The 15,518-nt window shown below is 41.2% G+C and overlaps 1 protein-coding gene across 1 annotated transcript in view; it reads right to left on the bottom strand.

The window, feature by feature from the left end:
* LOC135220143 (eukaryotic translation initiation factor 3 subunit F-like) overlaps positions 1–15,518 on the bottom strand; it is a 33,665-nt gene that overhangs the window by 4,052 nt on the left and 14,095 nt on the right. The window contains 2 exon segments of the mRNA XM_064257435.1: positions 5,892–5,957; positions 5,960–5,993. Of these exon segments, the coding sequence (XP_064113505.1) occupies positions 5,892–5,957; positions 5,960–5,993 (100 nt within the window).

Genomic DNA, 15,518 nt, shown 5'->3' with positions numbered 1-15,518 from the left:
AATAATAATAATAATAATAACTGTAATTACAAAAATCATATGTGAAAGTTTTTCTATTTATCAAATACTACGATAATCTCTCTCTCTCTCTCTCTCTCTCTCTCTCCTCTCTCTCTCTCTCTCTCTTAAAGTGATGTATGTTTTTTGGATGATGATTTACTAATTTTCAAATATTAATATTAATGTAAACATCAATAATATAAATTCATTAAAGAAAATACTAAAGTGAATTAGCAAGATTTAAGTTTATAAATAAAAAGAATTACGTAAGAAGAATGAAAGAAAATGCTCTTTACCCCGCATCTCTCTCTTTGAACTCCAGTAGCAAGCCGAGTTGGCTGGGGTCCAACAACTGTGTTGCCATATCTCAGGATAATGTAATATCTCTCTCTCTCTCTCTCTCTCTCTCTCTCTCTCTCTCCTCTCTCTCTCTCTCTCTCTCTCTCTCTCTCTCTCTTACTGAGATGATAGAATTTCTATGGTACATGTGTATGTTATTAACCCTCTTACGCTGAAGCCTTAAATCAAAACCTCTCCCGTATGCCTGCGCAGGTTTGGGAGTGAGCGCGGAAGCGGAACAAATAATTTTTTCAAAAAATCACAGCGCACTTAGTTATAAAGATTAAGAGTTCATTTTTGGCTCATTTTTTATTCATTGCCTGAAGTTTAGTATGCAATCATCAGAAATGAAAAATAATATCATTATCATATGTAAATAATGCGATATGGTAGCGAAAAAAAAAAAAATTCATAGATAATTGTATTCAAATCACGCTGTGCAAAAAAACGTTCAAAGCTAACGAGTTACTTTTTTTTCGTTGTATTGTACACTAAATTGCAATCATTTGGTATATAATACATAGTAAAAACAATAAAAGCAAAACCGGAAAAACTATTATCACAAATGATGTACGAATTCGTAACGCGCGGACCGTAAAAACAAAAAATGTTTATTTCAAAATTCATTGTAATTCTAAATATTGTTTCTAGAGACTTTCAATTTGTTTCAAAATTAAGACAAATGATTGAATATTACGATACTGTAAGAGTTTTAGATTAGAATTGCAGATTTCTACCATTCGGACGAGTAAATTTGACCGAATGTGGAAATTTTTGTATATATATTTTTTACATGCACATATTTCGGATATGGAAAAAGCTACAACCTTCAATTATTTTTTATTGTATTCTTCATGAATTTGCGCACATTTTGATATATGAAACTCTATAAAACGGCTAATATGAAAAGGAGCAAATATTAGGATAATGCGATGATCGTATTTCTTTTTGGAGACTTGCGGCCGCGAATCGGCACGCGGAGTGAAGGTAAATATATTTTTCAAAAATTCACCATAAATCACAATATTGTTCTAGAGACTTCAAATTTGTTTCAAAATGAAGAAAAATTACGGAATATTACTAGGCCGTAAGAGTTTTAGCTTACAATTGCGTTTTTCAACTATTTCGGTAGAGTCAAATTTGACCGAACGTGATTTTTTTTTCTATTTATCGTGATTTATATGCAAATATTTCAAAAAAAGAGAAAAGCTACAACCTTCAATCATTTTTAGTTGTATTCTACATGAAATTGCGCACATTTTCATATATAAAACTTTATGTAACAGCTAATTTTAAATGGTGCAAACATTTCGACAATCGCACAAAAAAAAAATTCTGATTTTTTCGGAAGAGTTACCGAGCGGACGTAAGGAAATTTTTTTTTTTTTCATAAATTCACCATAAATCGAAATATTGTGCTAGAGAATTCGAAGTCGTTGCAAAATGAGGTAAATGATTGAATATTACTAGAATATAAGAGTTTTAGCTACAATTGCATTTTTCAACCATTTCGGTAGAGTCAAATTTGACCGAAAGTTGAAATTTTTGCACTTAATGTTATTTATATGAAAATATTTCGAAACTGATAAAAGCTACAACCATGGGTTGTTTTTAGTTGTATTGTGCATGCGCACATTTCCATATATAAAAGTCTATGTAACGGCAAATTTAAAAGGGTGCAACATTAGGACAATCGCACAAAAAATTTATCGGAAGAGTTATCGCACGAACGAAAGGAAAAAAGTTTGTTTTTTCATAAATTCACCATAATCGAAATATTGTGCTAGAGATGTCCAATTTGTTGCAAAATGAAGGCAAATGATTGAATATTACTATAATATAAGAATTTTAGCTTACAATTGGCGGTTGTTTCGACCATTTCGGTAGAGTCAAAGTCGACCGAGGTTGAAATTTTTGCACTTATCGTTATTTATATTGAAAATATTTCAAAACAATTTAAATAAAAGCTACAATCATGAATATTTTTTGTTTTATTTTACGTGAAATTGTGTACATTTTCATATATAATACTCATGTAAAGGATAATTTAAAAATGGTGCAATAATTTTTGAGAGTGTCACTGATACTTTTTAGTGCGATAGAAAGAAATTCGCGCTTGCGCGAACTGCGTTAGCGATTGTAAACAAAACAACGCCTTGATACTTGAACTCCCCCAGCATCCCCCAAGGCGCGTGATTCAAAAGTTTTCGGCTGGTAGACCTATAAGTATCTTTCAGCGAATTTTTAAAAAAACTTTTTTGAGCCGACGTATGATACGTCCAATCGACATACGGGAGACATTTTGACTAGACGTTTAATACGTCCAATTGGCGTAAGAGGGTTATATTTTTGCATAATAATAATAATAGTAATATAACTATATTCAAAATTCATATGTGATAGTATTTTAAAGAAGTACAATAATCTATCCACTTCACTCTTTTAAATAAGGACAACCCTCTCTCTCTCTCTCTCTCTCTCTCTCTCTCTCTCTCTCTCTCTCTCTCTCTCTCTCTCTCTCCTCTCTCTCTCTCTCTCTCTCTCTCTCTCCACACGAGATACTAGCATGCGCTAGTGGTAACTCTTGCCCTCTGTTTGAGCTGGAAGTGTATGTATAAGTAGTATATCTTTAAGGACATTACTACATTTTATGGTAAAATAATAATATACAGTACTAGTTTACAAATAATATTACGTTTAATGAGATTAAACAGTAACAATAACATCTCTCTCTCTCTTCTCTCTCTCTGGGCTCTATCGTCTCTCTCTCTCGCATTCCTCTCGGTCGTCGGTCTCCTCCTTTTCTCTCGGTCATCTCTCGGGACTTGTCTCATCATCCTCTGCTCTCTCTCTGTGCTATTGGCTGTTTTATATATTTCTAATGGTAAAATGTTTAAGATTACTTTAAAATATTAATAATACCAATTCAATGGTATATTTGATGTAGGATAATACTTTAAGTAGACATTTGGTATTTGTGATTTCACATTTCCATTGTTCCCTTGTAAAAAGAAAATGGATGTCTCAAATAGTAACAGTATGAAAGAAAACGTGCATGACTGAATACTTATGGGGGGGCTGAATTATTTTCACATACGTAACTAAGTCATTCAGTACGTAACATATGTATTTATGTATAAACATAAAATGTAAGATTTACTTTAAAATAGTATTAATAATATTTCAAAGATTATATGAACCATAATAGGATATTTTATGTATATTTGATGAAGGATGGTCTTTAAGGGATACTTTTGGTATTTGCATGTTTAGGATAGGAGTTTATGAGCATTTTTAAGAGGGGGGTTCCAAACATTCGCGGATTTTAACTATTCGCGGGGGGGTCTGGTACACACATCCCCGCGAATATGGGGGGACCACTGTAAAACAGACTGTACCAATACATAGTTCCCTTATTGCTTTTACCTGAGCTGCATAGGCAGACAGGAAACAAAGGTGTCCTCACTTCTTCCAGAATGAGTTATTATAAGCATGAGGACATTGCATTGCAGCATTATAAATGATTAACTCTTTTCTTCACTAAACTCCTGCTGGCGCCAAAACCTTCAACCTGCTTTCACAAACTCACTAGGTTGGCGCCTCCATTTCCCTAAGCAGATGCAGAGATGAGACAACGTATTGAGTTAAACAGCATGCCCAACGCACCTGTCAGTCTTGAGTTCGACTCCCCACCCCACAGGAAAGAGAAAGAAACTAAACCTCCTACTAAAGATGGTTAAAGCGCCAATAAGCTCTTGTATCGCAAAAGGTGGTCTTCAGCTCTCCGCAACTTCATAAAAACAAGAATATAAGCTATAGCGAGCTAAAGGGAGCTTTGTGCGTCTGAGTAAGAGAAAAGTTATGAAACACATCTAATAAAAGGAAAGAGTTTAGGTTCTCTCTAAGTATTTAAAGGCACTGAAATGCACTACGACAAGAGACATATCTCTTTGTGGCCTCTTTTTCTCCAACTAAATGAGGATACAGCGAAGCGTAACGTTGCAATAAACGCCAACCAGATCGAAGGAGTTTCTCCAATTCACTCTCTCCTTCCGCCAGAGGGCAACAGGAGGAGACAGCTGCCAACAAGAAGTAAACAAAAGAGCCTAAAAGATTGCTCTTCTTCGCAACACCTGGCGACAGAAGTGACACTTGTTGATAGAAGGCGACAGCAGCCAAGTAATGTATCGCATCCACAACTCAATGAAAGGGATACAGTCTTAAGTGACTCACAGGCTCGGCTACATCCACCTAGTCAACTGAGGGAAAGAAAATGAGACGCAAAAGAAAATAGGAAAGATTGAGAGTTGTGGGAGAGGAGTTACGATGACTCTCCCACCACGTCTGAAAGCGAGTCAACATTGTACTACTTGAAAGCATTCCTATATGACACGTCGTTAGAAAGCTATTGAAGCTAGAATAATAACCTGGCTTGGAAAAGAAACCATTAGATACTATAAACATTACAGACTTGAAAGAGAAAAAAGAGAAACATTAATCGAATCAGTAGTAAGAGATTTGCTGATAGCCGAAGAAAAAGGAGGCAAAGAAAGAACACAAGCATTTCCGATGAGGAAAAGGAGGAATAGGCTAGCAGACATGAATTTAGAATGACCAAAACATGAGAGGTCGGTTAAATCATCTATTGAGTTGACATAATCGGAATACAGTGAACTCGCCGTATTTGTGGACTCTGGATTCGCGGACTTATGTGGTCACAGATTTTTTCTAGAAAATAGCCCTATTATTCGCGGAAAATTCGCCTATTCGCAGTATTTTTCTATGAGAAATATCAGCAAACTCTTGTTTTTTTTGTTTTTTTTTTATCATTCCATCATTAAATGCACTTTTTGTGATAAACTATAAAAAAACAGGTAAATAAATATTTTAAGTGGGTTATTTCTTGAGTTTTATCTAATAAAATAGGCAAGTTTTAAGGGCATTTCTATAGGGGTTTCAACTTATTTCACGGGGGGGTCAGGTACCCATCTCCCACGAATATGGGGGAACACTGTATGTAAAACTCTCTACAGACACATTATCATCTCAATAAAACTGTCTATACCTATATTATAATTCCATGCATACTATCACCTCAAACTAGGTGCTGATAACAGCAGATTGTGCATATGGAATGAAGACCAACTTTTACCAAACCGTTCTTTAGATAAATGCGTTAAACGAGAACAGACTTTGAAAGGGGTGAAGTAGGTATTGGAGAGTACAGAACCCCATCATCCCAAGAATTGACCTGGTTCCATGGGTAGCTAGTGGAGTAAACCTAATCTATATACATGTACCCAAAAAGATGAATAGAACTGGCTGATTGACAATTATGGCATAAAGAAGACCTATTTTGCCTGCTTCATAATACGTATTCAACATTTCCTTAGAAAGAAGTAAACATTCAATCTTGTTCCCACTGTATTCCTGTATAATATTCCAGGTCTTAACAAGTGAAGCATCATAAATTAAAAGCTGTTCACCTCTACCACAGCTCAACTCTACTATACATTAATTACCAGTAATCAATAATAATGTCACCACTTGACTGCCAACAATCCTCAGGTGAATAAGATATTACTTCAACTGAATAGGAGCAAACATGGTTCCTGGGTACGTCCTGGCACTCCCATGCTAGCACTAACATAACCCTGCAAGAAAATAATCATATGGCTAGTGTATCCTTTATTTCTAAAAAACCATGTAGCAAGTCTGTGCAAGGATTCCACTGCATGCAAAGAGAGCTCAAAATAAAATATGTACCTAAAGTTAGGAGCTAATCCTTAACAGTTATTATGAGGGCCTTTCAAATGCAACAATTCAAACTATGGCATATTAATTAACAAAATTTATATGAACGTAGTATAAGGGACTATGGTTTGTGGATTCAAGCAGTAAAATAAAACATAACATTTTACAAAACTTGAACGCCTGTAAGAACTTTACACAACTAAGAAGGGAGATCTGAAATTATGATTTCCTCAAATGCAATTGGATCCCATTATAATCTAGTACAAATTATTATTATGAAATTGAACTTTCTAAAATATTTTGTTGAAATACAGTAATTTTTAATTTTTAATGTACTTAAGTATAAACACCAGAGCCTTTTTTGTATAAATATTCCTCAGTGCAAGCTGGAATTGATTCTGAAACTTAGTAGCTAGCCAGTCAACTATGGTGAAGTTGATGAGCTGGGAGCACCCACCATCAATACAATCACAAAAGACTCCCCCTCAGCATCAAGGAGAAAGTGGGGTGGCTTAGGTGGGTAATAAGACAAAAGGTTTGTATACCCTGGAAAATACAAAAATATTTGCATAATGTTTCTTCGGTTGTCCCTACAAAAATACAAACCATTATCATTTATGTAGGGAGAGAGGTTGTTTCTGTCAACTTACTAGAAGTGAAAACTACCCAGGTATGTCACAATCCAAGTCATGAAATTTAACATATGAGAAGTAACTCTTGTAAACTTCAACTCAGTCAAAGTTGGATGTTTGTTCAGCCCAGAGAAAGTACCTAGTCATGCCAGCCTTATTTAGTGTGCAGGTCACCCATTGGTGGCCTAACATCATGCTCCCAAAGCCTGGGAAACCCATTCATTCACAGTCCTGCAGGACTGATGAGAGAAAGCAGAAGATAATGAGAAGGACAAGGCAGTGCTCAACTACAATGAGGAGGAGAAGTACGGAGTCGTGGCCAATGCTGTTAGGGTATCTGCCATGGTAGTAAGAAGTATTTTGCTTGATTGCTGGATAGAAGGGAACTCTACTCTGCTGATCAGGATGTTAAATCTGATCTAAAGCAACACAAGCAAGCTGCAGTCACAGTAGTTGAAAAATCTGCCTCATCTCCTGAATGAAACCTTGTGCAAGGTCTGCTGACAATAGGATTTAACAAAAGGGAAGTGGGTACTTCTTTCTGAGATTACTAAACCCACAAATAATCTCTGCTCCAACTTTACTGACAAGGTTCTGAAATGAGAAAAACCTCCAGGATTACATATATTCCTTAAACCAGGAGCTGGACTCTTTCTCTAAAGAGAATCTGAATAACTTATTTGGCCTGGTCAGCTCTCTTGGACCGTGGACATGAACAATCAGACCTAATGGTGCTGACAGCCCTTGCACCTCAACCCCCCAAAGAATGATTTACAGTACTAGTTGTAACCACTTGAAATCATGGTCCACCAGCCAGTAGATGTTCTCACTATAATTATTTCATGTTAACTTGTAATCTCTCAAAATTACAGTTAATAATCCATAAACTTCTGCATAAGAAATCAAAACTGAGCTCATTGCTGCAAACAGGTTCACTTTCACCAGCACACACATACACCAAGACTTGAATGAACTGTAACACCTCTTATGGGTGCCATATAACAGAAAACTGCGGTGTGATTACTATCTGCACATGCTTGGTTCAGCACCACACACACACCAAAAAAGGTAGGTATGACTCAATGCAAGCTTAAAGAAGATGGTAGACATGACTCAACAATGCAAGCTTCAGTATTACACTTACCAGTTGAATGCAGTGAGTTGTGGATATCCCATTGAAGTAATAGGATTCCTAACTGATCATCTGTTCTGTGGAGCTGCCTATGTCCAGTAAAATTTAACTAACAGAGGCCACAGGAGAGCAGGTACCTATTGTGCTACTACGTAAAAGCAACTCCAAAGTAGTTTTTTATCACTATCTCTATTATGGAAATGTGTATAAATCTGACATTCATAGAAGTGGATCATTTTAGTTTTTTGTTTTCTTATATATATGTAATTCTTAGTGACTTAAGCCTATATAATTTTTGTCCTCACTCTCATTCACCCTTTTGCTGATTAGTATACTTTGATAATTGTACTAAAGTTAATTGTAAATATTTACTGAAAGCCATTAGAATATTGGATACAATTTGTTTCTGTTAATGATTGTAATGTAAATTTATTGTATTGAAGAATGCAAATGAGTTGTTTGAATGGTAATTGAATGGTTGAAGGACCGTTGCATTTACATTTGTTTCTCCCATTACGAAAGGTGAGGTCGAATGGTGTAACTCTGATCCTAGAGGGAAAAGCTTTGGATATGACTGCAAGAGAGGATCGGCCCTCGATTTGCTGGATATGTTGGATGGTATTACATTGGTGTACCTGCTGGATGGTCTCTTATTTGGATGTTATTGGGATAACTCATGGATTTTGTACAGTAAGCATTGCTGGCCAGCACACTGGGTAGTTCGCTTATACCCCAGTATCTGGATACGTATTGCCCACTGATTATGTAGTATAGAGGCAGTTCTTGGTTATCGGCAGGGTGCTGATAAGCAAAAACCGTGATTAACCGAAACTCAGCAATTTATGGCACCTATGGTACCAAGTTTTGGTTAATGGCACCTCTGTTAGGTATGTTATGGTGCCATAACTCTTTTATAAGGTGCTGATAACAGAAACTTGGCTCATTATGGCACCATAAATATGATATTGTTATGATACAATAAAGTTTGTTCATACTTACCTGGCAGATATATATATAGCTGTATTCTCCGAAGTCCGACAGAATTAAAAACACTCCCGGCACACGCAGTGGTCGGCCAGGTGGTAGTACCCATTCCCGCCGCTGGGAGGCGGGCGTCAGGAACCATTCCCATTTTCTGTCAGATATTTCTAGTGCCACTGTCTCCTGAGGGGAGGTGGGTGGGCACTTTGATTATATATATATCTGCCAGGTAAGTATGAACAAACTTTATTGTAACATAACAATATCATTTTGTTCATGAACCTTACCTGCCAGATATATATATAGCTGAATCCCACCTTTGGAGGAAGGGGGAGACAGACTCGGATTTTGGGAAACAATTCCATTTACATGATTGATATCTTGGTTCCTTACCTGTTAGCATAGCTGACTTCGTGAGTACTGTCACCCAAGTCTGCTTCTGCTTTACTAGAGACTCCAGCAAGGTAGTGACCTGCGATGCTGTTGAGTTCTAGAGGATCTGTCAACGGGGGCGTGACCACAAAACAACTAGATCCTACATTATAGACCTCCAATTTTTTGGGTAATGCATTCCTAGAGGTGCCAGCAAGGACGTGACCTGTGTAGCTGGTGCGCTCTAATGAACTGTCACGGGGAGCGTGACCACAATGTGACAGATCATATAGGTGTTGATTAGACACCGATGCTGTTAATGCTTCACTGGAGGTGCCAGCAAGACGTGACCTATATAGCTGGTGCGCTCCAGATGATTTGTCAACGGGTACATGACCACAATGTGACACATTTTACCCTATTATGAGGGCGAAGCAAAAAACATTACCACCTGACCTAGCCTATCTGGTTAAACTTCGTATAACCAAGGCTAATGGAGGGAAGTCCGCCTAAGGCGGCCGACCCAAGACCACAATAAACTAAACACCTAAATAAGCATAATAAACTAAAAATAAAAATAAAAAGAAATAAAATTAAAAAGTCCAAACTAACATATTATTTCCTAAATGATAGGAAGAGTGCTACTCTCTGTACCCAATTTAGTGTCTGCTGCGACATATGGGCCCAAAGAGCAACAGTTCTCGTATGTAGTTCTCACCTCCCGAAGGTAGTGAGAGGCAAAACACTGAACTTACTACGCCAAAATGTGGCATTCAAGATGTCATTAAGTGCCATGTTCTTTTGGAAGGCTACCGACGTAGAAATAGCCCTCACTTCATGCGCATTCACCTTCGACATTTTCATATCACTGTCTTGACAGGATGAATGCGCTTCCTTGATGGTGTCCCTCAAGAAAAAAGCCAAAGCATTCTTCGACATTGGTAAATTGGCTTCCTTACCGAACACCACAAGTTATCCGAAAGACCTCTACAATCCTTAGTCTTCTGTAGGTAGAATTTTAGAGCCCTGACCAGGGCACAGAACTCTCTCTGGCTCACGCCCAATGATTTCGGCCATCCCTTTAATTTCGAAGGTCCTAGGCCAAGGGTTGGACGGATTTTTCATTTTTTGCCAGGAACGTTGGGCTCAAGGAACAAACCGCGTTATAACCTTTAAAGCCCACGTATTTGCTAATCGCTTGTACCTCGCTGACTCTCTTCGCCGTTGCCAGAGCAGTCAGGAAGATAGCTTTTCTAGTAACTCCTTCAGGGAAGCCGTATGCATAGGTTCGAATGGCCTGGACATGAGAAACTTCAGAACTACTCCAAGTTCCAAGACGCAACCTGGGTTGTTGAACCTTCGTTGTTTCAAAAGATCTCAAGAGATCGTGAAGGTCTCTGTTGTCCGCCAAATCCAGGCCTCTGTGCCTAAAGACAACTGAAAGCACACTCCTATACCCCTGATTGTAGAGACTGCAAGTTTTAGATCCCTTCTCAGATATAAAAGGAAGTCCAGCAATCTTGGCTCACAGAGGTCGTGGTGGAGGAAATGCCGTTCTTCTTGCACCAACTCCTGAAGACTGCCCACTTCGATTGGTACACTGCATTGGATGAAAGCTCTTCTTGCAACTGGCGATAGCTTTCGCCACTGACCTAGAAAAGCCTCTCGCTCTGGCCAACTTTTGTTTGGATAGTCTGAATGCAGTCAGACTCAGAAACGAGAGATTTCGTGGGGTACCTCTCGAAGTTGGGCTGTCTGAGTAGATCTGTCCTTACTGGAAGCGTCCTCAGGAAGTCTACTACGAAGGCCATGACCTCTGCGAACCAGTCTCTCGCCGGCCAGAACGGCGATCAAAGTCATTCTTGTCCCTTCCGACGCCGCAAACTTTCTCATGACTTCCCCTAGGATCTTGAATGGGGGAAAAGGCGTACAGGTCCATCCCGTCCAGTCCCAGAGAAGTGCGTCTATCGCCACTGCCGCTGGGTCGAGTACTGGGGAGCAGTACAGTGGAAGCCTCTTCGTTCTGGACGTCGCAAAGATGTCCACTAGCGGACGTTCCCATAACCCCACAGCTCTTGGCATACCTCCTGATGCAGAGTCCACTCGGTTGGCAGAAGTTGACCTCGTCTGCTGAGGAGATCTGCCCGGACGTTCTCTACTCCTGCTACAAACCTTGTAAGGATCGTGACGTCCAGTGCCCTTGCCCACAGCAAGATCTCCTTTGCCAGTGCAAAAAGGGACCGAGACTGTGTTCCTCCTGCTTCTTCAAGTACACCAGAGCTGTGGTGTTGTCTGAGTTGACTTGGACTATTCGATGAGAGACTTTTTCTTGGAAAAACTGGAGAGCTAAAAAGATGGCTGCCATTTCCTTTAGGTTTAGTGCCAGGACACCTGTTCCCCTCTCCAGGTGCCTGACACTTCTTCCCCCCCTAATGTTGCTCCCCACCCCGTGGTGGACGCGTCGGAGAACAACACTCTAGGTCGGGGCTCTGAAGCTTGAGAGACACGCCCTCCGACAACTTCACTGGATCTAGCCACCATTTTAAGTGATGTTTTACCTCTCTTGAAATTTTTAAGCTCATATCCAGATTCTTGCTTTCTTTCCAATTTTCCTTGAGAAAAAATTGTAGCGGTCTGAGGTGCAGTCTCCCCAAGGAAACAAACTTCTCCAGCGAGGAAATGGTCCCCAGCAGGCTCATCCATTCCCTCACCGAGCACGAATCTTTCCTTAGGAAGGCTGTCACTTTGTCTAAACATTGCTGTTGACGTCCCTGGGACGGAAAAGCTCGAAAAGCCACTGAATCCATCTGAATCCCCAGATACAGATGGATTGGGTTGGAATCAGATGTACTTTTCGAATTACACCAGTAGTCCCAGGGACTTCACCCAACGATAAAGTTGTTTGAAGATCCTTCAGACACCGTGTTTGAGTGGAGGCACGAATGAGCCAGTCGTCCAGGTACATAGAGACTCTGATATTTGCAAGATGAAGCCACCTCGCCACGTTCTTCATTAAAGTCGTGAAGATCATAAGGGCAGTGCTCAATCCGAAGCAAAGCGCCCTGAATTGATAAACTGTCCCTTTTAGGACAAACCGAAGATACTTCATCGACTGTGGATGGAGTGGGGACGTGGAAATACGCGTCTTGTAGGTCTAATGAAACCATCCAATCGTTTGGTCTTAAGGTCCCAAGAACTGACTGAGGTGTCTCCATCTTGAATTTTCTGCTTCTGTACGAACGATTCAGACTGCTCACATCCAAGACTGGTCGCCAACCTCCTGACTGTTTCGGCACCAGGAATATCCTGTTGTAGAAGCCTGGAGATTCCAGGTCTACGACCTGTTCCACCGCTCTCTTTTCCAACATCTGCTCGAGCAGATCGAAAAGGATTTGTTGCTTCTCCTGATGGTAAATAGGGGATAAATCCTTGGGTGTCGTGCACAGTGGGGGAGGTTTCAAGAAAGAAATCTTGTACCCCCACTTGATGACGTTGAGCGACCAGCTGTCCCGCCTTCCTTTCTATCCAAGGCTGAAGGATATCTGGTTCATTTCTTTTCTTTCCTCTGTCTTAGCCGAGACTCTGCCTCTGGAACGTGTACTTCCTCGAGAAGATGTTCTCGAGGAAACTCCACCTCGAAAGGGCTTCTGCTTCTTGAACGGTTGCGCCCCGTGGCGAACGTAAGAAGAAACAACCGTACGTTTTGCAGGACTGAGCTAGGAGGTCTTGGGTAGCCTTCTCTTGTAGACTGACAGCCAGATCTTTGACCATAGCCTGAGGAAAAAAGATGGCTCGAAAGAGGCGCATACAACAATTCTGCCTTTGAGAGATAGAGACCTCCTTTGCAGTAAAACCACAATAGGCTGCTCTCTTCTTCAAAATCGAAGTGCAGAAGTGCAAAGCCAACTCCTCCGAACCATCCTGACGGCCTTGTCCATGCATGCAAGCACGCTGGACAGCTCTCGAGGCTAAGCGAATCAGGACTACGCGACCAGTTATCTAAGACCCCTAAACACCAATCCAAAAAGTTGAAAACTTCTATCGTACGGAAGAGTCCCTTCATATGATGGTCATCTCAGAAAGGGTCCAGGGCACTTTCGTCGTCGACAAAAGGGATCTCTTCGGTGCATCTACCAAGGTAGCGAAGTCACCTTGGGACGACGAGGGGGCTCTAAAACCTATCTCCTCCCCTCCGTCTCATACCAAAGACCTGCCTTACCTGTCAGTCTTGAAGGGGGTAGGGCGAAAGCGTTCTTGTTTCGGGCTTTTCTTGACTCCATCCAATTCTGCATTTTCTTAAAAGCCCTTTTTGTTGATAATGAAGTAGCCATCTTCAACAATCCTGGAGTCTTGATAGCCTTAGACGATAGCAATTGTGAAGGAGGCGACTGCGGGGCTTTCAGGTTTAAACTTCTCTTCAAAGGAGGTTCGAAGCAATTGAACCAAAACCAGGTAATCTGAAGATACTGCTGATGATTGTTCTTCAGTTAATTCCTCCGACAAGTTTTCTTCTTGAGATTCATTACTATCCTCCGAATCTCGGCGAATGTCTGAAGAAACATTACGTCGTGCGTCCAGCTGCGCGCCATGCCTGGCGTCAAGCCGAGCGTCCAGCCGAGAGTCCTGCCGAGCGTCACGCTTGGCATCCAGCCGAGCGTCCCGCCCGGCGTCGAGCCGAGCGCCCAGTCGAACGTCAGGCCTGGCGTCAAGTCTCGCTGCCGCCTTAACGTCGTCTCTGCCGACCTTCGTGCACGAAATCTGGAAGGCGAGGTAACAGGAGAAAAAGCGAGGCGATGAGAAGGAGACTGCCTGGATCTCTTGACTGGCAGTTTATCATCCTTCCTCCTGTGACGTGAATTATCCTCTTTCTCTGCAACTAATAAGGCAATTTGATGTTGCAAATTCTCAATCTTCTTCGATTTAGGGCTGATCCTGTGAGAAGACGAGGGGCGAGGGGAAGCCCTCCTCCTTCTCACATGGACCGCCACAGGTATATCCTTAGCGCAACCAGGGCGCTCAAAAGCATTGTCGTCAAAAGACATCCTCTCCGGCGACGATCGCAACACAGAAGAAGAGAAAGGACGTGAAGCGTCTTTCTCCTTTAGACCAAAGGTGCCGGTCGCCTGTGCGACACCTTGCACCTTTGCTCTCTTTTTCGGTGGAGAGTCTTCGAATTGTTCTGGAGACGACCGCAAAACAGAAGGGCTAAGGGATGTGCAGCGTCCTCTCTGAGGAATCAAAGGCGGCGGCCGCTTGTGCGACATCTATCGTCTTTGTCCTCTTCAAAGGGCGCGATCGCTTCCGAAAGCTCCAACCGCTGCGCGGGGAGGACGATTCTGATGACGAAAAGCACTCTTTCAAGATCCGTTTACGAACTTTGGAAGCCTGGGAAGCGCCCCCAGGTCTTGCCGAAGGAACGTCAGATCGGTTGTCCGACCCCCCTTCCGCAACACTCGGAGCATTATCACTCACACCACTGCACTATTAACACCTTCTAATGCTTGCACTTTTGATTTCCAGGCTACGCAAAGATTCAAGAATCAGATAGGGTATTACCCTCCACAGACACTAATGTAGGGCCCGAAGGCATCACAGGTTTAGGAGGGATAAATTCCACTGGATGTGTAACTGGCGTTACACTCCTTCTTACCCTATCTCTTTCTTATTTTAGACACATATGATTCATACACCTTCCACGCAGAATCAGACATACTCTCACATTCATTGCAGCGATCATCAAACACACAAACATGTTTCCGACAATTCGCGCACACTGTATGAGGGTCTACCGAAGATTTCGGTAGCCTCACCTTGCATTCTTCCACACCACATACTCTGGCGCTAGTCGAACTAGATCCAGACATCTCAAGTTTAAGGAAAAATCAAGCCAAATTCAAAACCAATCCACAACTAGCGTATGCCTAACCACCGATCCAAATCAAATAACCAAAAAATCAATCGGGATACTCAAGTGACCAAAAGAGTTCCAAAATCCAATGACGGAGGTGCAGAAAACACTTGTTGGCTGCACCGGCGACAGAAAATATCTGACAGAAAATGGGAATGGTTCCTGACGCCCGCCTCCCAGCGGCGGGAATGGGTACTACCACCTGGCCCGACCACTGCGTGTGCCGAGTTTTGAAATTCTGTCGGACTTCGGAGAATACAGCTATATATATATCTGGCAGGTAAGGTTCATGAACAAACACCAATTTTACAGTGCCTGAGAAGCGCCACAAAACCGGATCGCCATTAACCGAGTCCGTCGATAACCGGGACTGCATGTACTAGAATAGGTAAGCAATATA

This window comes from Macrobrachium nipponense, chromosome 1, assembly GCF_015104395.2.
Source record: "Macrobrachium nipponense isolate FS-2020 chromosome 1, ASM1510439v2, whole genome shotgun sequence".
Classification (NCBI taxonomy): domain Eukaryota; kingdom Metazoa; phylum Arthropoda; class Malacostraca; order Decapoda; family Palaemonidae; genus Macrobrachium; species Macrobrachium nipponense.
The sequence above is the reverse complement of the archived record's forward strand: the minus strand, read 5'-3'. Positions and strand labels throughout refer to the sequence as shown.